The 24,757-nt window shown below is 44.9% G+C and overlaps 1 protein-coding gene across 2 annotated transcripts; it reads right to left on the bottom strand.

Moving 5' to 3' along the window:
- Positions 1 to 1,430: 1,430 nt before the first annotated feature.
- On the bottom strand, positions 1,431 to 23,504 carry LOC116713726 (LIM domain-binding protein 3-like). 2 transcript variants are annotated; one of them, XM_032553960.1, is made up of 12 exons: positions 23,425 to 23,504; positions 20,520 to 20,655; positions 15,929 to 16,080; positions 15,765 to 15,834; positions 13,672 to 13,694; positions 11,815 to 12,003; positions 7,950 to 8,158; positions 6,764 to 7,130; positions 6,510 to 6,690; positions 5,416 to 5,536; positions 4,631 to 4,746; positions 1,431 to 4,564 (listed from the first exon to the last, which is right to left on the bottom strand). In XM_032553960.1, the coding sequence occupies exons 2-12, from the start codon at positions 20,613 to 20,615 to the stop codon at positions 4,475 to 4,477; spliced, it is 1,614 nt and encodes a 537-aa protein (XP_032409851.1). In that variant the 5' UTR covers positions 20,616 to 20,655; positions 23,425 to 23,504; the 3' UTR covers positions 1,431 to 4,474. The 2 variants fall into 2 exon arrangements, with proteins under 2 accessions (XP_032409851.1, XP_032409852.1); XM_032553961.1 differs by lacking the exons at positions 11,815 to 12,003; positions 13,672 to 13,694; positions 15,765 to 15,834; ... (1 more) ...; positions 20,520 to 20,655; positions 23,425 to 23,504 and adding exons at positions 10,273 to 10,315; positions 10,387 to 10,585.
- Positions 23,505 to 24,757: the final 1,253 nt, after the last annotated feature.

Below are 24,757 nucleotides of genomic sequence, written 5' to 3'. Positions count from 1 at the left end.
TGCCATTACGAAGGAGAGGCAAATGAGACAGAGATCCTCTCTAAAACACGACAACTCACTCTGATTTGTTGTTGTAAAACTGAAGGACAGCAAATCTGACATAGATCATTTGTTTTATAGGATGCATCACCCTCTGTGATTTCTGTCATGAAAAATGTTGCTTTCGATTTATTGTTACATAAATCTGGAAGATGTTCCCACATAAATCCCTACTATGCTAATAGGTAGTTAGCATTGTGCTTCTTTTCGGTTTTTTAGTCATCTGCCGCCATGTTGGATCTTAAACTCTGGGTTGTTCAGTGAGGTGGGTCTAAGATTCCTGATTTCAGTTACTGTTTTATTTCAGTTTTCAGAGAAGGAAGAGAAAACAATGGAAACCAGAGTGAAAGAAAGCTGAATTTTCAAAGTAAACTAAAATGTACATTCAGTTAATTTTCATAAATTTTGATAAACGAGGCCACACGTATCACTGTATATCTGGAAAGTATCTACATCAATTTACTTTACCCACATTTTGTTATACTTATTCCAAACTGTATTAAATTAATCTGTTTCATCAATATTCCACACAGAAATACCTCCAGTGTATTAAAAATAAAAACAAAAAATCAAATATTGCATAATTATTAAGTGCAACTATAACAGAAAGGTACATATTTATAATTTAATTAAATTGAGTTTAATATACCCCTGAAAACACACTATTACAAATTTACTTTAAATAACTAGCCTATAGCTACTTCATTTTCACAATTTAACAACTGAATCTAAAAATATTATTACTGAACTAGAACCAGCAGCAAACCTCACATAACTCCTGATTTAATAACCATTTTCCTGTTGATTTGAAAATTCATTTAAAACCCCGAGTTTTAAATCTCCTTCCTACACGACTGAATAATTAAAGAAATATGTTTGGTTTCAAAAGCTGGTGTCTCTGTTCACTGGCTGGAAAAACAGTTAAAGTGACAGTAAAGTTTAGTCAATTTCACAAGGTTTAGTTCTGTCATCTTTACGCTTTAAAAAATTCTTTTAGAAAAATAAAACTGCAATTCTTCGGTATGTTATAAAACAAGCAGAGTGAGACATCCTTGCATATTTCCTCCTCTGTGTAAATTGCCGACCAGTTATTTGGACGGGCTTTTATTTTGAAATCAACACCAAAGGCGACTCTGCCTCCCTCTAGTAGCAATAAATATAAATATAGACTGAGGATTGTTGCAATAATTGTCGGTTAAAAGTGAATCATTGTGATTTTGAAATCTGCAGCTCAGATTAGTCAGAAACCTGAAACAGGAACTGAATAATGTCAGAGAACAGAAAGAATACTCCTTATTTTCAATTATTTAAATGTTTTCCATGGTTGAATGAATCTGGTTTCTTACTGACCAATGAATGATTGGATTTCAAAGAATGAAGCGACCAGGTAATTGTGTTTGAGGTGCTCTCTTTATTCGTTTTATCCACCTGTTAACATGAGACCAGGCAGCTTTAATTCAAACGGTGCGGTTAGCACTTCTCTCTCTGTCTAAACTAACACCGACATGCTGCCACACGCTGCTCTGCATGCACACTGCATTCACCCTGAAAACAAACCGTATAAAAGGACGAGACGGAGTAAAAACTCAACACAGATCATGTACCAGTCGCTCCGAACGAGGCGGAGAAAAAACCGAGTCCGACACGAACAGAGCTGCTGAGGAGAAAAGGCACAAAGACTCACTCTGAACGACTCGGATCTACGCACAGAAACTCTAAAATAATCTTTAAAAAAGAATCAAACATTCAGTGAAACAGAGTTCACACTGCAGAACTTCAGACTGTTTTAGTTCCTTAAATCACCACTAGAGGCGCTACAACCAGACAGAAGATAGAAAGAACCTAAAAATGGGAGAATGTTGTTATGAGAACAAAGAGAATTTTACAAGAAAAAGGTTGTAATAATACGAGAATAAAGTCAAAATATTATCAAAATAAGTCGTAATAATAATGAGAAAGAAAGTATATGACAATAGTCAAAATAATTTGAAAATAAAGTCAGAATATCACAACAAAAAAGTCCTACAATAAAGTTTAAACAATACAAGAATAATGTCATATTTTCACAATAAAGTTGTAATAATACAAGAATAGTCTAAAAACACCAGAATAGAATCATAATATTACAAGAATGTTGCAATATCGCAAAAATAAATTCACAATAATATAAGAATAAACTCATATTAGCAGAAAAAAGTTGTATAAACGACTAATACCAGAAAAAAAATTAATAATATGAAATTAGTCATATTACAAGAAAAAGGTCGAACAACCATAAGGTTGTAATAACACCAGAATGACGTCATAATATTATCAGAATAAAGTCATAATTTTCTGAGGACTGACATGTAAAGTCAGTCTTAGCGCTGCGTTAACATGAGGAATGTTCAGCATGTTATGAAGTTATGCTTTGGTATCCATTTGACAAATAAGGAAATAATATTTTAACATTTATTATCAGGACTTTGAATCATTTAATCTATTTAGGAAAAAGAATCACAGACTGGCTGAGAGGGTCACATCAAATCTTCACTACTCTGCCCAAACTTTGCTCCAATTTAAACATTTTCTCATAATTTTACGACTTTCTTCTGGTAATATTATGAGTTATCTCTGCAAGTTAAAAAATTGTATTCTGGCCCTCACACTCCGTCGTACTGAACTGACTCGTCTCACGTTTTTTCAGGTGGGTTTTGGCGACACCTGTGGTCGCTGAAGGTACTGCTGCCGGGTTTTATAATAATCTGTTCGCATGGCCTAAACAAACACTGATCAGAAATCATTCTGGTTTTGTTTTGCTCCATAAATAATACAAATTTAAATTATGATCTGACTTTAGTTACGTTTTTTTTTTTTCTTGGCTTGGTGTGGCTGCAGTTTCTTCAGCGGCCAGTAGAGGCTGCTATAAAAACGTTTATGAGTATAAATCCATAAATAAAAAGCATTTTAGCCCAATAATTAGCAAAAACCTTGTTAACTAACAGCTTTCATGATTTCTGTGAGAACGTTAAACCAAATTACAGAGTCCGATCAGAAAACACAAACCAGTTGTTACAAATATACAACGAGAATTAAAGTCAAAATAACTTTCAAACATTGTTTAAAATTGTTGTGTAGCTGAATTACATCCCAGGATATAATGCAGACCACCTGAAATATTCACCTCAGGTCTCTGGCAGCAGGTTTCTGTTTTCTGAACAGCTACTCAGCCAACGCAGCGGCGGTTTAGCAAACATAGCATTTGATATTTAATATTCGCCTCTATGCAGATGATTCTGTCCTGTTGGACGATGTTCTTTCTGGTTGACAGCAGAGGTCTGGATATTAAAAGATACCTGCTGGTGCTTATTAACTAAAAGAAGCAGCAGAGATGGAGGTTAAAGATAGATCTAATTGCAATTCTTCTACTAGCCACCAGGAGACGCTAAAACAGTATTTATAGTTAGCAGCGTGGTTTCTGTGGTCCAAAATAATCTCAGTTCCAACCTTGAATTTTCTGGATTAGAATCTGGTTTCTGATCCAGATTCTGATCAAACTTTCAGATTTACCGCTCCTCTAACTACAGCAGATAGTGGAGAGATGATTGTCTCTACACTCACTGCTGTCTGGATTATTTCTGTTTATGTGTAATTTACCTGAAGCTGCAGCCTCTTGTAATCCAGAGGAAGTGGTTCTGAAGTTCTGCAGTATGAACGGACCCATTACACCCGAGCGTCTGATCTGCAGCAGCTCAGATACGTTTACATTTCAGATAGAAAAAATCTAAAATAAACACTTCAGAATACACTCAGCGATCAATAAATAGAAAAGGTTTCAGTTAAAGACGGAGGCGGATCGGCGCCATCAGCTCAGTCTGCAGCAGCGCCCCCTGCAGGTCCAGGAAACGCCTCCTTATCGTTTCCTGGATGTTTGTCCTGTTGGGTCTGAGATGAAGCTGCTGCAGACAGAAAAGCTTCACAGCGGAGAGTTTCTGGATCTGATGCTGTTCAGTCAGTGATCGGCACCAGAACCAGAACCAGAACCAGAACCAGAACCAAACTCCTCTTGTTGAGCTGAAAGCTTCTTTATACGTAATAAAAGTCATAAAGTCAAACAGGCACTTCTGCAGGTTGATTAAAAAATAAAAACAGAAAATTATGATTTCTGTCTAGAATAAATAAGATGGCACAGATTTAAAATCTAAAACTTTGTGTTAAAACATCAAACTTTATTAAACAACTAAAAGTGACGTTAAAAATAATTTGTTTTCCAGCATCAACCCATCGTCTGTAACTTGAGGGATTATGTTGCCCTGCAGGCGCAGCATGGAGCCGGCTGTCTCTGACCTGACCCCCGGTCACCTGCAGCAGCAGGACTTCCTGTCTGGAAGCAGAATCATCATCATCATCATCAATAGCAGGCGGTTAGCACGGCGGCTGCTCGGTCAGCTCAGCTCTACACGTTGATGGCGTGGGCGTGCTTCTTGCACAGAGGCTTGTCCTTCTTGGAGTAGAAGGGTTGACCCTCCAGGTTCATGTGGCACACCTGCAGAGACAGCAGCACTTAGGGGACGGCCTGACCTCTGACCTCTGCCTCTGAGCCGGCTCTTACCGCGCACACGAAACAGGTGTCGTGCCAGGTGTGTCCCAGAGCCTCGATGAACTTATCTCCAGCCTCCACCGGGAAGTCGCAGCCGTGACACTTGGTGCTGAACAGAGCGACGTAATCTGACAGAGCAGACGGAACAGCGCTAAGCTGCTAACGCGCTAACATGCTAGTATTTGCTGCAAAACTGCTAAACAAGGTCATGGACTTCCAGCAAATTCACCATTTTTATTCCAAGGATCAAGGATGCTGAAGCTACAAGTGGATCAGTCAGAACCAGTGGTGGGAACACTTCTGCTAATCTGCTAATAGCAAAGGTTTTGGCTCAGAGCTTTAGTGTTTTTGCTAACTTGGCACACTTAGCTTCTCCTAAATTCATTTTTATGGACACAATTTAAATTCAAACAGCAGATAAATTCAGATTTATCATTGGCTTTAGCATTAGCTTCCACTATTTACTATGATGGTGTTCCACTTTAACATTAGCGAAACTACATCATTTTTATGATTAGCGCTTTAGAGTTAGCTAACTTTTTAGTTAGCAGCACCACCAGCATTGAAATTAAAATGATCACAGATCAGTTTATGAAACAAATCTTCATCTCCATAACAACGAAAACGGCTGCTCTCGACCAACTTCCTACCAATTAATCTAGTTTCTCCTCCACTTTAACCAGCAGCACCTGTCAGGACCATTAGGACCATTAGGACCATGAGGACCATGTCCCCCGTTTGTGGACATTAAGCCTCCAGTATAAACCCGGTTCTGCCCCCAGAGCGGCCCGCTGTACCTTTCTCGCAGTACGGCTCCCCGTCCTCCATGTGGAACAGGCTGTTTCCAAACGGTTTCCCGCAGGCAGCGCACACGAAGCAGGTGGTGTGCCACGTCTGTCGCAGGGCGTGCATCACTTCCTGCAACAGCATGTGGTCATTATTTCACTCAGAAAACACCAGAGGCAACAAACCGCAGAGGAAATACTAACCAAGGCCTCAGAAACTCAAAAATCAGAAAAATAAACTATTGTAATGTTAAAAGGAGACGTACAATGCAAAATTCTATTTTTTTTAGCCCTTAAATATATTTTTCATATACTTCGAGTTTCTAGAAAAGCATAGATTATGAATCTGCTCTCTGCATAGATTTCTCTATTTTCTGTTTGGATTTCTCACCAACCAATTTCACAAATCTGCCATTTTTATTTCTTGCAGTAATTTTGTAGTCCAAGTTGAAGGATGTTGAAACTACAAATGGAGGTCAAAATGTTTGGTTGTTGGTGAATTAAGAGATGTAACTCATTACAATCGTCCTCCAGCATCAGAACCTCTTCATAGTACCAGGTTAGATGTTATTTCTCTTGGAAATGTTCCCACATCAGAGGAGGAGTTTCTATTTGTGAAAAGACAAAACGCTTCAGTAACCTCCGCTAGCATGAAGAGGATTCACCAAAACACTGACGGTCAGTTCCTTCTGTCTGTGGAAACGGCCACGCAGCAAAGAGGAAGCCACAAATAAAACTTTAATTCAGACATGAATTATTGTGTTGCTATGACATCATTGCTTTGCTAGCAGTAGCATCATGTCTTCTGCTATTGCTAATGTTAGCTCTGTATGCTAGCGGTTAGCTCCCTGAGGACGAAGCCATCCTGCATGTTTCTCGTTGTTTTTGCCATTTTTGAGTTGCATTCAGTGACATTCTTGGTGCTAGCATTAGCATTAGCTGGCTTGCTAACTATGTGGAGACTTTGTTAACAAACGTGTTCATTCATGTTAGCAGTGTTCCCATTTCGATCAGCTCAGAGCTTTAAAGTCAAAACACGTGCAATGTGACTTTCTAACCACTACATTAGAAAGTCAGGATGACCTATGACCCCTGGTCTGCCTCACCCCCATGATCTTGGTGTTGCAGCGGGCGCAGGTTGGAGCGAAGAACTCCTCGTAGCAGTTCTCACAGTAGACGTTGTTCTGCTCCTCCACGAAGCTGACGTCGGCCAGGGAGACGTGGCAGTAGTGGCAGTTGAACTCCTCGGGGTGCCAGGACCGGCCGAGGGCCACCAGGAAGGGGCCCCTGGGGACCACAGCAACACCGTCACACACTATGGACCGTAACGAGCCGCTCTGATGAACGCCGAGGCCCGTACCTAATGACGCTGTTGCACGCTGAACACAGAGGCGTGCGGCTGCTGGCGGCGAACCTCTCTGCTCTTTGAGCCACGCCCCTTGCCACAGGAAGGAAAGGGGCGGGGCTCGGTGTGACAGGGGCGGGGCTGGGAGCGGGCGGCCCGGCGGGGGACGGGTTAGGGATGTACGCCGGCGGGGGCGGGGCCGCCTGAGGAAGCGGTTGGACCTTCACGGAGGAGGAGGTGGTCTTTCCAGGGTCGAACTTATCGGCGAAGTTGGTGTCGGTCACCCAGGGCGGTCGGTTGGCGGTGGAGGAACCCGGAGGAGGAGCGGCAGGGGGCGGGGCCGGCACGGCTGCTGCAGGGCGGGGCTGGGGCGGGACTGGAGCTGGAGCCACAGGCAACATGGTCGTTAGCATACCGTCTGATAGCATCACAAACTGAACAGAGACCTTTTACCCAACACAGACGGCCTAACTCTGGAAGAGCTTAGCGCATTTAGCTTCAACTAAGGTACATCCTAAAACACTAATTTACTTGAGTATTTCTTTTGAAACTTTTAGTTGAATAAAGTTTGACATTTTGCTGAAGTTTTAGTTATCGACTGTTTGGAATTCTTCCAGTTTGTTTATATTCATGCTCTTATTTTGAAGTCTGTTTAAGCAGCAGTTCCATTTCCTGTCCTCATAATGGTGGAGAACATGAGGTAGAGAAATGATTTGCTACCCAGAATGCATCACTGCAGAATAGTAAACAGTCTAACATGTCCTGTCCTTTGTCCTGTACTGTAAGGACAGCATCAGAGGCTAAATTAGCATCAGAGGCTAAAATAGCATCAGAGGCTAAATTAGCATCAGCGCTAGCAAAACTCAACAACTATAAAACAGAAGCTAGGAGTGAAATAACTCTGGTTTCAGCATTAGCTTCTCCTAAATACAGTGTTATCTTTTAAATAAGCTTCTGCTGCATACAGTGACGGTATAGCACTAGCAATTAGCATGGTTAGCTTTGTAGCTAGTAGTACCTAGTAATGTACTGGATTGGTTCCTGAACTCAACATGACCTTAACTTCTGCTGAAGCCTTTTGAGACTCTGAGCATCAGCGATGGTGACCTCTGACCTTCACGCTGACTGCCAGGTGTTCTGGTTACGCCTGATATCTGCTGATGTGCGCCCTCTGGTGGCCGCCACATTCATGCTCCCTCACCTGGCTGGGAGGGGAAGATGCAGGCCGTGCTGACCACCTTCGGGGGGGCGGAGCCAACGGGGATCTGGATGGAGCTCTGCTGGGTGGGCGGGGCTTGGAGTGGGGGGGGCTGCTGGTAGAGCGGGGGCATCGACTGGAACTGCTGCGGCATTGGCTGGTACTGCTGAGGGGGTGGAGCCTGGTGCGTGGGCGGGGCCATCCCGTACTGGCTGGAAAAGCACAGAAACGCATTGAGGTCGAAGGTTCAACTCCCACAGCAAAACTTTCATCTGAAGGAGGAGTCTTCATCACAGACTGTCCTCTGATTGGTCAGGCTACAGAGCCTCTGATTGGCTGTTTGGAGTGACCAGGTAGTGATCTCTCTCTCCATCCATCCCAAAGTTTCTTCATTAATATTTCTGCCTCTTTAATCGACCAATCAGCTCAGCAGGCGGCCTGATGTCCCACTCTCTGTGAAACACTTAAACGCACCGCCTCTCTCTCTGCAGACTGAAATCCACAGGAAAACTCCCAACACTTCCTCACCTCTGACCTCTACTGCGTCCTGTCAACCTTCTACATTCACATCAACAAGCTGCTGATGATCTGCTGAGTTTCATCCAATCAGAGGACAGATGATCTGCTGGGAGTCAGGAATGTTTCAGGATGGATCCAGACTGGGAGCAGCAGCTGGATGTTGGATCAATGTGATTACAGCTTTATTAGATCTGGAGCGGCGAGGAAGAGGAGGAGGAGGAAGAGGTCAGACGTTCCTCCATGACATCATCTCCATGTTAGACTCCTCCTCACATCTTTTACTGTTTTTTTAAATTCTGAATCCTTTTTGGATCTAATGGTAAAATGTGTTATAATCCATCATAATCAATGTTATTAATTTTTAACCAAGGCTGATTATTATGTTTATCCTTGGAAAATATTGTGGACTTTGGGATTTTCTCCTTCAAAAACATCTTTCTTTTATTTTGGCAAAAACAGGCAAAAAAAAATTGTTCTCATAAACATATATATATATATATATATATATATATATATATATATATATATATATATATACTGTATATATATGTATTTATATATATATATATGAAATATTTAATGCAGTGAAAGTTAAATATTAATCTTTATTACAGTTTAATAAAAGGTGCTGTTTTGTGACATTAAGGTTTAAACTGTGAAGTTAATTAAATTTTTCTTCAAGGGTTAAAGCTTCTGAATTAATATTGTTAGAAATAAATAACCAAACAATATTAAATAATGTTTGTTATTTTTCGTGGTTCTGAAACAAGTTTTATTATTTCTTGCAGGATTTCACATAAAAGCACAGGAACATCAGAAATATTAAAACGGTAAACTGTCCTGTTTCTTACTGTTGTGAAGCTGCCATTTGAACATTTCTGCTGTTTCATAAGGAGTTAAATGAACTGAAGGTTTATTAAACTGTTTCCAGCAGGAAGTCGACCTTCATGTGGATCTAATCTGCTTCCTCTTCCTCCCAGAGACAAAATAAACTCTCTGGAGGAAACAGCCGACCTCTGCTGCCATCGATCCAGGATGAGTGGAGCCTGGAGGATCGATGGATTAATGGAGGATGATGAGCAAAGAGCCGGGGGGCGGCGGCGGCGGCGGGCCGGTGGGCGGAGCCTGTTACGTCACATGATGCTTCTCTGCTGTTTCTGCCTCCAGAGAAACTGGGACTGAAGGATTTCACATTCAGAGAATCGGTTTCCATCCTCAGGTTTCGGGTCAGCATGAGGATAATCTCAGGAAGTCGATGAGATTTTAGGTTCAGAGATTCATAAAAATCAAACGGAAACGTCTCTGAAGCAACAGGAGACCTGATGACAGAGAAACTTTACATTCTGCTCAGGTTTCTAACTTCCTGTGTCTGTTGCCATGGTAACTGATGCTAGAAACCCGGCAGCACAGAGACGGTTTATTATAAAATATTAAGTTTTATTAATGTTTGTCTGCTATGTGTTTATTTTAGTTTTCCTGTTAAAATAAAGTGAGGCGACTGAAACACCTGATGTGTTCTCCGGGTCAGAACCTCTTCATGGTTCACACAGAGAAGACTGATCCACTCTGGATCTGTAGCTCTATGCTCCCATCATGAGGTTCTGACATTCTGGATCTATTTTGGATCCGTTTTCGTCTCGGTTCCAGAGATCCAGTGGATCCAGATCAGCCTGCAGAGCAGCGGCTCCCCCTGCTGGCCACACACACTCACTGCATGCAGGTGGAGAAAAGCTGGACCTCCAGGTGAGGTTTGGGTCAGTGGGGGGTGGGGGTGGGGGGTGGGCTAAGGTGAGGAGGCCGAGTCTACCTGCTCCTCTTCATCACCTCCTCATCCTCATCCTGCTGCTGAGCTGGAAGCAGAAATAAAGAACCAATTGATCGCTCCGCCTTTCTCCTCCAGAACCAGCAGAACCAGACCTACTGGGCTCGGTGTGGGTCAGGTGGGCCAGCAGCTGGAAGGTCTTGGACTGGGCGCTGCGGCGGCTCCAGTCGTTCTGGTTCTGGTCTGTGGTCCGGACCGCCTGGTAGACCGGAGAGGCGCTGTCCACCAGCCGGTCGCTAACAGAGACACGACTGCAACCAGAACCGAACCGGGTCAGGAGCATCGATCAGTCCCAGAGCTGGGAGAGCTCCGGATCCTCAATCTGAGTGGGTTAACTGGTTTAACTGGATTGACTGGTTAAAGACACACTGACTGGACTTGATGCTTAGTGATGGGAAGAGGAAAAAAATCAGGAAATGACCAGAGGAGAAACCGGATCAGAACATTCAGAGTTTTTCTCTTCTGTTGACATTTTTCACCTCCAGACCTCAGGGTCAATCTGGGGTCAATCTGGGGTCAATCTGGGGTCATTCAGGGTCAATCTCAGCTCTTACAGGATCTCACGTGTTTCTAATTAAAGATAAAATAAAGTAGGATCAGGCTGAGAAATATTTTAGAATAAAGTTATAATTTTATGACAACTCCTCCAAGAAAAAATATTAAAAATAAAATAAGAAATTTTGAGCATCTTGTGAAATTATATTTGGTATCAATTAATAAAAAAGAAAATGTTTAATCTTTTAACAATTCAGCATCAAATTATTATTATTGTCAGTAAAAGTTTGAAACGACGGAGTCTGAAATCCTGACAAACAATTTTATAAATTTATTTTCAGGAAAATCGCATTTTTATTTTGCTGATGTTCTGACTTCATGCTCAGTTTTTTCAGTCTGGCCTAATACTCTCATGTTTTTAAGATTTTCTGGTTTGTTTTCTAAAAGTTTTTGTCTTTTTACACATCAGAAATTATTTTAATATGAGTTTTTATTGTTTGTTCTAAATATAAATAATTAGTAATAAAAATCAGTTTCTGTATTTTCTGTCCATCACAGTGAAATAAGAAATGAAGGGAACCACGACAGCAGAACCTACAGGCCAACCAAACCTGATCAGAACCAGAACCAGAACATTATTACAGAACTGAAACCAGGAAAGAACCAGAACAAAAACAACCTGATACCAGAACAGAACCAACATCATCAGAGCATCAGAACCGTCTGTTATGTCCTGATATTTTGGGTGATTATTGATCCTTCCGACAGCAAAGGTCATCAAGAAGAGCAACCAGAACCAGAGTCTGGATCTCCTAGAGTTCACAGAACCAGAACCAAGAACCCAGCAGAGTGAGAAGTCAATAAACGGACCTTTGAATGAAACAGGAGAATAAAAGCTGAGAAGTGGACGACTGAGCTCAGGCAGTTCAGCTGCTTAGAACTGGACCCAACAGAACCAGAACCTTCACGGAGGTCAGATTTTACCCAAAGCACCGACTTGTCCAAAGAGTTGGACATCGGGCGGCGTCCTACCCAGCATCGTGTCCCTTGGTCTGCGATTGGCCGGCGATGGTGTCCATGATGGCGTCCTGTGAGTACAGGCTGATGGGCGTGTTGTACTGGGCGTGGATGATGGTGGCCTTCCCGCCTGGACCCGTCACCTCGATGGTCTTCTGGGCCGACAGGCCCGAGTCCTTCAGCACGCCGGGGCTGAAGCCGGCACTGAGGGCAGGACGGACAAGACCAGGAAGACACAGAGGACAGGACGGTTGGACGACTGGGTTTGTGTTTAAAACAAGAAGAAGAAGAAGAAGAACCAACCAGAAAGCTGCATGCTCACAGCAAACACACCACAGGCCCGGTTCACCTCAGAACCAGCAAGCAGGACTGGACTGGAATCAACCAGAACATCAAGACACATAGGAGACGAGTTTGGAACGCATTGGGAACATCTATGGGACGCATTGGGAACATCTATGGGACGCATTGGGAACATCTATGGGACGCATTGGGAACATCTATGGAACGCATTGGGAACATCTATGGGACGCATTGGGAACATCTATGGAACGCATTGGGAACATCTATGGAACGCATTGGGAACGGGTTGGGGACACGTTGGAGACGTGTTGGAGATGCATTGGGGATGCCTTTGGGACACACTGGGGACATCTTTGGGACAAATTGGGAACCCGTTTAGGATGCATTGGGAACACATTGGGGATGGGTTTGGGACGCATTGGAGACGCATTTGGGACCCATTTGGGACACATTGGGATGCGTTTGGGGAAGCATTTGGGACTTATTGGGGACGCGTTGGATACGTGTTAAAGATCCGTTGGAGACTCATTGGGGACACATTTGGGAAACATTGAGGACACATTGGAGATGCATTGGAGACGTGTTTGGGAAGCACTGGGGACGTCTTTTGGACGCATTGGGGATGGGATTGGGGAAGCGTTTGGTACTCAGTGGGGACGCATTGGGGACACGTTGGAGACGTGTTGGAGATGCATTGGGGACGCCTTTGGGACGAATTGGGGACGCATTGGGGAATTATTTTAGACTTATTGGGGACGCGTTGGATACGTGTTAAAGATCTGTTGGAGACTCATTGGGGACGTAATGGGGATGGGCTTGGGGAAGAGTTTGGGACGCATTGGAGATGCATTAGGGACGCATTGGGAACATCTATGGAACGCATTGGGGACACATTGGGGATGGGATTGGTGAAGCGTTTGGGACTTATTGGGGACGCGTTGGAGATGCATTGGAGACGTGTTTGTGAAGCACTGGGGACGTCTTTTGGACGTGTTGAAGATGCGTTGGAAACACATTGGGAACGCGTTTGGGATGCATTGGAAACTCTACTGTAAATCAACATAACTAAATGTCCTCAAATTGATTAGAAAACTATTCATGAAACCAAACTTGGAACTGAATAAACGTCACAAACAAAGAATTAAAACTATGTCCCATTTTCCCAGAACAATTCTGTGACTTTCATCTTTACTTCTAACTGTGGAAAAATCTTTCAATAATAATAATAATAACAATAATAATAATAATTATAATAATGATGCAGCTCATGCACTCGGGCAGCATGCAGTCTGCAGGAAGGTTTTGGGTTTAAAGCTAAAACTAAGAAGTTCTGTTGAACTGGATTTGGTGTAAAACGCTGAATACTGTGATAATCTGACATTGAGACAGAAATAAAAGGGATTAAGAGATTAAATCCTGAAACATTTTCTAATCAAGACATTTTCACTCCTAAAAACACTGAACTACCCACTGAGGTTTGTTCCAGCAGCTAAAGATTCGTGCTAATCTACAGACGTCCAGCAGAACCACAGCAAACCGTCAGACACACAGCAGAGACAGGATACTAACTTGGGAGGAGCGGGGCAGAAAACCTTGGAGACAAACAGACGACAGAAACAGAAGAAGAAGAAAAATCATCAGAGGCTGAATAAAGGACTTCACATGAAGAAGAAATGAAGATCAGCGTCCTTCAGGAACATCGTCCTGACAGCAGGAGGCGTTCTTCATCAAGAACCTTCAGATCCTCCTCCAAACAGGCCGGTACCAACTGTAATCTGGTTCCAGAACCAGAACGCGTTGGTTCTCGTTGTGTTTAAACCGGAGCAGCTCCAGATCTCTGGCCCGTTCAGACTCTGGCTGCTGCTGAATCTGACTCCAGGTTTGGTTTCTTCTGGATTAAATGCTGAGCATGTTTTGGTTTAATCCCTCTCTAAGTCAACCATCGTCTATAATTTCAGTTCTGGACCCTTGTGGCGCGTGTTGGGGTGGGGTCAGGTTATCCCTGACCTTTAGAGACGCCCTGGCTCCGACAGGTGTCCGGCCTCGGCGTTGGCACGGTAACCAAACCCAGCTGAAGAATCGCTGCAGGAACGCCGCTCTGCATTAACTGACCTCACCGCTTCAGCTAAACGTTTCATGTCTAAATGTTCTGATCAGGTTTGGTTCCTCCTCCCAGGGGTCAAAGGTCAGCAGCGTTAGTGGCATACTCTCTACGTACCCCGCCTGCATGGCCGCCATCTCCCTCAGAGTCTCCTCTGAGTACAGACCGATGGGGGAGTTATACTGCCCCTGGTGGCGGGGGCTGGGCGCCGCGCCGCTCCTTCCTGGAGAGCCAGCCGCCGCAGGCTGGGGCGGCACCGATGCACGGCCGTTTACCTGCGGCGCCGGGCGGAGGAGGAGACATGAGGGGTCATCTGAGAGACAGACTCACAGCAGGACTTATCCAGTTTAAAACTAAAATCACACTTTGTTAAAAAATATAAATCTGGACCATATTTAACGATTCGCTTGGTATATTTTATCTTCAAACTATCAGATTTATGTTGAGGATTTTTGGTACAACAGAAATAAAAACTGCAACTGAAATCCCTTTCAACGATTTAACGGCGAAAGTTTTATTCTAACCCAAAACATTTACATTCAGTCTGTTTCCCTGCTGATGGTCGGGTTGACCCGGTTCTACTGGAACCAGAACATCTGCTCCACCTCCAGCTGCTGTGGTTCTGAGTCAAACCAACCTGTTCCCCTCCTGGCCTGTGGGGGCGCTGCACCAAGAACCACTGAAGGAAACGACACAAAAACCTCTGAAGACACTGAGAGCAACTTCCTTCTTCACCAGATGGAAACAAGATGGAGGCGTCAGATTTTTCTCTTTAGTCTTTGGCTGAAGACCAGGAGCCATTTCTGCTGCTAGCGCTAGGCTAGCATGTTAGCTTTGGTTGTATTTACCCAGAGTGCCCTGCGCTGCTGGGAATGATTCATCCGACATTGTTGCTTTAATTTAAATCTATCAGTTTTCTATTGTTTGATTATTGGTGCAGCAGACAGATTAATAATCCAGCAGTAAAAATAGATCAACTGTCTCCGTTCATTTAATCTCAATCTCGTTGTAATCTGTTGATGACAATGACAAATAAATCTTATCTTATTTTTAATAAATCTCAAAACATCAGAGTATTGTGAAAAAGTTTAATATTTCTCACCAGTCATCTCAGAAAGTGAAAAACATTTTAAATAGATTCATCTCACAGAGACTAAAATATTTTAAGCCTTTATAAGTTTTATTGATTATGGCTTCAGGTAAAGAAAACCCAAAATTCATTTTCTCAGAAAATCAGAATATCAGATCAGACTGATGAGAAACGGATGTTTTAAGAATAAATGTGAAGTTTCTGTAAAGTACGATCACCTCTATGACTTGGTTGGGCTCCTCAGTTAATCTCCATGGCAACCAGTCAGCTGCAGCCATAATCATTACATCACTGTGAGAGACGACTGGTGAGACGTTTCCACTTTAATGCAACATTCTAAGAGTTTAGACTGCAAGTGGTTTTTATAGCCATTTGTAGCAGTTCCTCATGTCGCCACTGGAGGCAGCAAAGAGTTTCTGAACCATGAGCAGCTGATGCTTCAGTGAAGCTGTAGTCAGGGGGCGGAGCTACCTGCTGGTGAGGGATCATGGGAATCATGGCGTCCATTCTGGGCAGCGCCATGGGAACGGGACGCTTCGACCTGCAGAGGAAAAAATATGAGAGCGCTGCTGGTTCTGCAGGTGAGAAGACTTCAGGTGACCTCGAGGTGACCTCAGGGGACCTCTGGTCCTCACTTGGTCATGGTGAGCGCCAGGCTGTGGTGCGCCATCTTGATCTTGTTCTGGGCCTCCAGGTGGGTCATCCCCTCGGTGCTGACGCCGTCGATGGCCACGATGACGTCGCCCTGGATCAGGTTCCCCTGCGCCGCCTTGCTGCCCGGCGTGATCTGTCTCAACAGACAGAACCGGGCCAGAACACAGAGAACGGGTCAGCGCCACGACAGATTACCGCTGGCGTTCCAAGAAACAATCAGTGGAATGAGAACAGATCGATTTATCATCCGTTCACTCAGATTACTGTAATCTGGGGACAAATAATCTCACTGGGAGACAGAACCAGGTCAGAGTGGGCTGAGAGGGGAGAACCGGACCAGAACCTTCCAGGTGAACATGACCTGTCAGAAGTCACCTTTAACCTCCAGCATGACGCCATCATGTGGAAACCTCCAGAACCTTTCAGAACTTCTCTGACCCTCCAGAACCTCGTGACCCCAGCTCAGCTCCTGGTCCGATTGGCCGCCGGATTAATCAGAACCAGATCGTGGAGTTTAACAGAAAGCTGCTCACTGAGCCCGAACAATGCCGGGCCTGTGAGGCGGCGCTGCGGCCCGGTTCCCCAGGAGCCTCTCTGACCCACATACGGGTCGCAGCCTGCATGGCTCACATTTCTGGGCCGCCGGGGATTGGCCCAGAGACGAACCGGGTCGGACCGGACCGGCCGCCATGATCCCTGGTTCTGGTTGGTTCTGATCAGCTGGTCCAAAACGTTTCAGCTCATAACTTTCTGTCTGGTTCTGCTCATTTAGAGTCGTGCAGATCAGATTCATACATTTCTCTGGTAATTTAATCTGAATAAATTCATTTATTTTGGTTCCATTAATCCCTGAAGAGGAAGAGAAGAATCATAATTTAACAAATAAAGTTTATTCTCATTCACCTCTAAACATAAAACCAACAGGAAGCTGAAATATAGAAAAACAGAAATATTTATAAAATCACATCAAAACATTTTTCATGTTTTAATAAAGTTATCATCAGATATTTTATCTAGTTTCAGTTCAGGGTTAAATCAGTTATTTTAACTAGTTAATCTACCTGAAGCTCTTTGTTGAATTTTTTTAAACGTAATTTTATAATATTTAATATTCCTGTCACTGTTTCTCGTTTCCATGACGATCAGGTTTCTGGATCATTCATGGTCAATTATTATTTTTTAAATTATTTTCTGTTCATATTATACTGTAGTGACCACCACTAATTAAAAGCTAGCTATGCTAACCCTAAAGCGCTAATCATAACCATTAGTTCTGCTAATGCTAAGATGCTAAATTGCTCATTTCAGCCACTGACTGTGCAGATCAGCTCCGCGCTCAGTGAGCGGCCATGTTTTATCCAACATGGCGGACAGAGCAGCTGCTTCTTCTGCTGTGACCTTTAAGACGTTATTGTTGTTTACGTCCTGCAGCAGACGTTTAATCTAGTTTCTGACGTTTTAATCCCTGATGTCCCATTATGCAGTGATCTACGGCGTTCTGGCTCCGACGTGAAGGGTTCTGGTTCTGGTTCTGGTTAGCTCCTCTGGTTCTGGGATGGATTCTCTCTCAATAATCTAATATTTCTGATTTATGGCCTTAAATCTGATCTGCTTAGCTTTAACCCGGAGGTCTAAAACGCTTTAAAATCAGTAAATATTTATGTTTCTGTATTTGTTTGGTATAAAACTGGTGGGTTTCCTTCTGACCTCTGACCTCTTCACTACAGGATCCACCTGGATCCCTGCAGGTCTAATTTGGGCTCTGCGGATGTGGGATGCCCCCGCTGCTGTAATGGGAGCTGTGGGAGCCGCTGGCCGGGTCGGTGCTGGCCGGGTCAGCGCCGCGCTACAGCACGGCTCCGGTTTCCTCCGGCTCGCCTTTCACTGTAAACTTTACAGAGCAGCTGAAGACGGAGCTGCAGGAAAAGCGACGCCTGCAGAGCAGAGAGCCGCTGCGCTCTGCTGCTGCAGCAAAAACATGAAACAAAAACCAGCAGAAATCAGAGGGAAGCTGCATCCTTCACACAATACAGGAGAGAAGAAATTCAAACTTTCCCTCTGAGTCACTGGATCCAGTTCAGCTGATGGACAAACCAGTTTAAAGGGAAACCAGTTCAGATGTTTGTAGAAATGTTTTAACATTTAATTGGTAAAACGTAAATATGTAACTCGCTAATTCAATATTTTGCTGTAAACTGTGACATTTATGAATGAATGAATGAATCACATGGTGAACGTATGACTGAATAATGAACCCACGTTTTCCTCTGATTAACCCAAATTATAGCTGCTAACTGTTACAATCAGCTGAAGTTCTGCTCAGCAGTTTGGCTAAATGATCCAAATCTGACTGAACTCCTGAACTGGACCACATGGCCGGTTCTGGTTCTGTTAAACTGGTTCGTCAGAGCAGCTGGTACCACCTGGTGTTCATCAGAGGCGGTTCTGATTCTCTGCAGATGTTCCAGAACTTTCCTTTCTCAAAGTTTTAATTCATCTTGATGAACAGAACCTCTCAGATTTCTGCCTCATATTCATCCAGAACCTTTTACTGGACGGGTTTCCATTCAGAACTTAACCCAACAGAACCTTTATACCAGAACTTTCCTGCAGTTTGGACCCATATAAACGAGGAACCAGAGAAAACCTGATGTTTGCTCCAAAAAGGTTCTTCTGGCCCCTGTAGGCAGCTTAGCTACAGCAGCCGAAAGCCTGCTGGTTACCATGGCTACATCAACCTTTAGATTACCTGAACCTCCTGCAGACTGGAGCAGAACCACAGAACCACAGAACCACCTGAGGTTCTTCCAGGCTAATTTGGTGGGAATAACTTTGACTTTAAAATGGTAGAACTGTGATGGTTCTGACCCAGAAACAGCTGATGATACCGTTAGAACATTAAATAATCCAGATTAATAAATAAATTATAGAAATGAATTTTTCCAGGAGCGCTTCATGTCTCACTGATGGTGCTGGTTCTCCTGACACCTTCAGAACATTTAAAGTCCAACATCAGTAGAACCTCAAGGCGCCCACATGAGGTTCTGACATCTGAACCAGGTGACCTGGGACCAGAACCAGAACCGAGCTGCTGCTTCCCTCTGGATAAAAATGTCGGGTCCAAATCAATCAGAACATGAGAGGCTTCGTAAGACACCGGTCCACAACAGAACCAACAGAACCATCAGATCAAACCAATAAAAATTTCTTTATGACAGAGCGGTTCTACTGGACCGATCAGAACCTTTCAGAAAACACTCATTTCTAACGACACGGGTTGCTACTGAGAGCTGGGACACTATGAGTGGAAAGTTCAGTGGAAGGAAAAAGTGTAAACTCAGCTGTTTATCAGAACATTTTGAAGCTTTTCACACTTCCCTCTGATAAGTTTTAAGGAGACGCTGATTTCAATTTCCAGCAGGACTTGGAACCGACCCACATTACAAACGGTACCAGTTTATCACCATGGCAACAGCAGCTAACAGGCCTGACCAGAACCTTGTAGAGAATCTAAGGACTGATGTCAAGAGGAAGAAAGACAGCAGGACCAACGATGCAGATGACCTGAAGGCAGCTAGCAGTGGAGGACACAGTTACGCTACTCCGCTAATAGCAGAGCTAACATTTCAGTTAGCGGCTATGCTAACTTTGAAAATGTTTACCGCACTTTGCTTCCCCTAAATTAACTGTTCCAAACAGATAATAAAGCATAAATTTGAAGTTTTAGTTATCGACTTAATAATTCTTCAGGTAGTTGGGCGTTTATATTCATGCTCTTATTTTGAAGTTTGTTGTTTCCTCTCCTTGCATTGGTTTATTTTATAAATAAACTGAACTGAACAAATAGCAAGTGCAGAACAAATGAATGAATGAGTTAGCATTAGCAGAACTAATGTTTATGATTAGCGTTTTAGGGTTAGCTTAGCTAATTTCAGTTAGCCGAGCCGACCACTGGTCACTGTCAGAGCAACCTGAGCTTCCAGAACCTCAGCAGAACCACACTTCTGGATTAAAACCGTTTTTATTGTTCTGGAGTTTCCTTCCAGAGTCACCAACAGACGGGCCCAGTAGAACCAGCAGAACCAGAGCAGATGTCAGCAGTGAAGACAGAACCGGCTGTTCAGAGACCGAGCTCTGGAAACATAAACCCGGTCCAGTTTTAGAAGCTGCAGCTCTGCTTTCAGGGGCCATGGAGGCCATGGGGGGCCATGGTGGGCCGCCAGAGTCATCGGGGGCCGCCGGGGCTACGGAGGATTGCCGGGGCCATGGGGGGGCCACCAGAGCCATGGGGGGCCACCTGGGCTATGGGGGGCCGCCAGAGCCATGGGGGGCCACCAGGGCTATGGAGGATTGCCGGGGCCATCAGGGGCCACAGCAACAGGCCCGACTCAGCAGGAAGTCCTGGGCTGATGGGGAGCAACAAGCAGCTTCACTGCAACGTCTCCCTGATGATGAAACCGGAGCTGGAGGCTGATTGGTTCAGCAAAGACTCTCAGTCCAACCAGAACCTCTCCAGAAGTATTGACACCCCTCTGCCGGATCGAACCCTGGCGGATCGGACCCCATGCTTACCCTGGAGACGGTCAGCGGCATGTTGAAGTCCTTGCCCCCCTGCAGCCTGAAGCCCCAGGGCCCGGGGCCCGGTAGGGTCACCGTGTAGCAGCTCATTCCTCCAGGCGGGTCCTCGGCTCCGAACCGCAGAGACGCTCTGGAAGAGAGGAACCGTCTGAATGGACAGGCAGGAGGAAGGCTGAGGAAGACGAGGCGGTGCGGCGCGGCGCTAAGAATAGTCGGGGATCGCAGCGCGGCATTGTGGGAGGGGGCGCGGGCCGGGAGGAGGGCTAGGACTTATATGGCGTGAAAGGAGAGACGGGGAATGCCAGGCTCGCCGTGATTCACCGGGTTAATTTAGACCCTCAGATTCTTCCAGACCCCCAACCCACCGGCTCTACAGGGTCTCCCACGGACACAATCAGGAGCCGGCAGGAAACGTCTCGTTATCTGGAGCTGATAGCGCCGAGAGGTCCGATACGGAAAAGGTCAGCGACAGGAGGCCAAATACCTCACTGGGACCAGAACCAGAACCAGAACCACAGGGACAAGAACCACAGAAACACTGAAACACTGGACCAGAACCAGTTCACTGGGACCTCTAGGACCAGAACCTACTGGATCCAGTATGTCTTGTCAGTCAGCGCTGCCCAGCAGTAATCCCTGGTATGCTAGTTGTTAGCCTACCCAATGCTAACAAAAATTTTAATGCTAGCTTAGTCAAAGCTAACACTAGCTGCTAGTGACTAGCATATTCAATGCAGCAGCTTCTCAGGCGGCTTTACTCGTGAACCTGATTAGTTTGAGGAATGATGCCATCAGTCCAGAACCATCCAGAACCAGGAGTAGAAACGGATCCTCACCAGGTTTCAGTTGGTTTCAGTCTAGATGACCATCATTAAAAAGACCTCGAATAACTGCTTTCCCTGATGCTAACCCCAACCTGGATCATGGATGTAGCATGTAGCCTGTAGCATGTCACCTTTAGCATGTAGCCTGTAACCTGTTGCATGTACCCTGTAGCATTTAGTCTGTACCCTGTAGAATGTAACCTGCAGCATGTAGCCTGTAGCATGTAAACTGTAACCTGTAAACTGTAGCCTGTAAACTGTAGCATGTAGCCTGTAACCTGTAGCATGTAGCCTGTAGCATGTAACCTGTAGCATGTAACCTGTAACCTGTAGCATGTAACCTGTACCCTGTAGCCTGTAACCTGTAGCATGTAGCCTGTAACCTGTAGCATGTAACCTGTACCCTGTAGCATGTAACCTGTACCCTGTAGCCTGTAACCTGTAGCATGTAGCCTGTAACCTGTAGCATGTAACCTGTACCCTGTAGCATGTAGCCTGTAACCTGTAGCCTGTAACCTGTAGCATGTAGCCTGTAGCATGTAACCTGTAACCTGTAGCATGTAGCCTGTACCCTGTAGCATGCAGCCTGTAACCTGTAGCATGTAGCCTGTAGCATGTAACCTGTAGCATGTAGCCTATAACCTGTAGCATGTAACCTGTAACCTGTAGCCTGTAACCTGTAGCATGTAACCTGTACCCTGTAGCATGTAGCCTGTAACCTGTAGCATGTAACCTGTAGCCTGTAACATGTAGCATGTAGCCTGTAACCTGTAGCATGTAGCCTGTAACCTGTAGCATGTAGCCTGTAGCATGTAACCTGTAGCATGTAACCTGTAACCTGTAGCATGTAACCTGTACCCTGTAGCCTGTAACCTGTAGCATGTAGCCTGTAACCTGTAGCATGTAACCTGTACCCTGTAGCATGTAACCTGTACCCTGTAGCCTGTAACCTGTAGCATGTAGCCTGTAACCTGTAGCATGTAACCTGTACCCTGTAGCATGTAGCCTGTAACCTGTAGCCTGTAACCTGTAGCATGTAGCCTGTAGCATGTAACCTGTAACCTGTAGCATGTAGCCTGTACCCTGTAGCATGCAGCCTGTAACCTGTAGCATGTAGCCTGTAGCATGTAACCTGTAGCATGTAGCCTATAACCTGTAGCATGTAACCTGTAACCTGTAGCCTGTAACCTGTAGCATGTAACCTGTACCCTGTAGCATGTAGCCTGTAACCTGTAGCATGTAACCTGTAGCCTGTAACATGTAGCATGTAGCCTGTAACCTGTAGCATGTAGCCTGTAACCTGTAGCATGTAGCCTGTAACCTGTAGCATGTAGCCTGTACCCTGTAGCATGTAGCCTGTTGTTCAGGGCAGGGAGGCTGATCCCAGAGCAGCTGGTTCTGCTCAGCGTCGAATGTCACCGACTAAGTTTAGAGAGGAATCTGACAGAGATGCTGCTGAGGATCTGCAGGCTTTGGATCCACCCTTCCTCCCAATCGGACCAACCTGTGGACCCTAACAGAGATCCAGATCAATGGTTCTGCAGAACCGGGCCAGCCTCTGAAGGGAAACCACAGAGAGCAGCTGCTCGATCCATCCATCAGGTGTACCTAATAAAGTGGCCCGGTCTGAAAGGTCAGACCGGCTGGTAAATGGAGCGTCCCCTCCTCGGGCTCAGGCTGAGTAAAGGTCAGCTCTGCTGCTCCATCAGCCTGACAGAACCAGAGGAACTGGACCAGAACCAGCCCAGGAGATCCGGATCAGAACCAGCAGAGCAGCTGACTGGAGAAATGTTTTCAGCCTGTGAACTAAAAGCTGCAGCCTCTCATAGAAACAGGCTGATGACTTTCCACCTGAGCCAGGTAACCCCGCCCCGGCTCTCAGCTCCGCCCAGCAGGGCCGCCCTGTGCACAGAAACACCAGCAAACACCTCGAAATCAACCCGAACCTGTCGGGGAGAGTCCAGACCCGGAGCGCAGCTTCGTCCGGTTCGGACAGCAGCTGCCGGGGGGAGGAGGCAGTCTCGGTGACCCGGGGGGAGGAGGGGCGCTGCAGCTAAAGGTGAACGGTACCGTACCTGGCTGGGAGCACGGGTCTGCGGCGGTCCGGGATCCAGCTCCGGTCCCGTCCGAACTCCCTGCCACGGAGCGGAGGGAGACCGGAGGGGGAGGGGGGGGGGGGGGGGGGAGGAGCGACAAGGGATTTTCATTAACGGGATTTTGATTTAAAGAGGCAGGAGCCTCAGAGCTACTGTAAACAACACACACACACACACACACACACACACACACACACACACACACACAGCTTCATTAAAACACAAATAATACAGAATTAATATAAACATAAAGTATTCATACGGAGCCCTGTAAGGGACATGAGGAAACCTGTTTTGTGTTCCCTCCAATATGCTGCTCTATTTTGCATACAGTCACAAATGTCAATTTAATATTTCAAACGTATACACATTTAAAGAGCCTCAATGTTTATTCATAACTCTGTCTGTCTGTCAGGCTGAGATGGAAACGGCCCTTTAAACAACACAGTTTAAACTGCCAGATGATTTATTGCCCCCAATAATAACTCAGAAATAGTCCAAATAGTCTGGATGTATTTTTTTTATTTCTTTCCTTCTTACAGAAAGTTTCTGTTTATATCAGAGGTTTGTGCTGAATTAATATCCTAAAGAAAAAGATATAAAACTTCAGATATTTCACAACGAAACATTAAGATTCATGAAAAACCTGATTTTTCATGAACAGAAGGATTTTCAACAGCAGGATCCTTCTCAGCTCATCGACTGTCAACAGAGAATCAAACCAAATCAGGAGGAGGTCTAACTTAGGTCTTCAACAACAGCATTACCTTAGCATCAAACCAGCAGCAGATCTTACTCTGAGATGTCTTCTGAACCCACCATCGGAACAGTTGCTGGAACAAACCAACCATTGATGGGTCGGGTGGATCCCCAGCAGCTTGAAGGATCCTCAGCTTCATTGTAGACCGCCTTAATATCCATAATCGATCTGCTGCTAGCTCCAGACGCCATTTTTTTCTTCTCAGATATTTCAGGTAAGTCAGCAGCCAAACGAACCGCGCTGAGACGGTCGCTCCTCTTCTGCTGCTGTTTAAACACAAAAATAGCTTCCATAACTCCATAATGGAAAAAAACATGCAACTTATTTTTCGGTAAATAACTTACCGAAAAACAAGCAGCGGTTTCAAACATGGCGCTTCCGCGGCCTGTTGGCCTTCACATCTTCAGCAGGTCAAGTACAAGGCGCCAAACTAGGAGGCCTCCGTCAAAACGGAGATGATTTCAGGATAATCATAAAAGTTCTGAGTAACTTATTCTGGCCGCTCAGTCGGAGTCCTGGGAGATCAGGAAATCCAGTTTTCAATCCGGGTTC

The sequence above is a fragment of the Xiphophorus hellerii genome, chromosome 22 (genome assembly GCF_003331165.1).
Source record: "Xiphophorus hellerii strain 12219 chromosome 22, Xiphophorus_hellerii-4.1, whole genome shotgun sequence".
In the NCBI taxonomy this organism is placed as follows: domain Eukaryota; kingdom Metazoa; phylum Chordata; class Actinopteri; order Cyprinodontiformes; family Poeciliidae; genus Xiphophorus; species Xiphophorus hellerii.
Note: the sequence above shows the minus strand (reverse complement) of the source record. Positions and strands in the feature narration are given on the sequence as shown.

Bases quoted from the DNA above. Each gene is read 5' to 3' on its own strand.
- LOC116713726 (XM_032553960.1), bottom strand. From the start codon at position 20,615: ATGAGCTGCTACACGGTGACCCTACCGGGCCCCGGGCCCTGGGGCTTC. The intron at 6,691-6,763 runs GTACGGGCCTCG...TGTGGTCCCCAG, and splicing joins GCGTGCAACAGCGTCATTAG to GGGCCCCTTCCTGGTGGCCC. The intron at 4,565-4,630 runs GTAAGAGCCGGC...CTGTCTCTGCAG, and splicing joins ACACCTGTTTCGTGTGCGCG to GTGTGCCACATGAACCTGGA.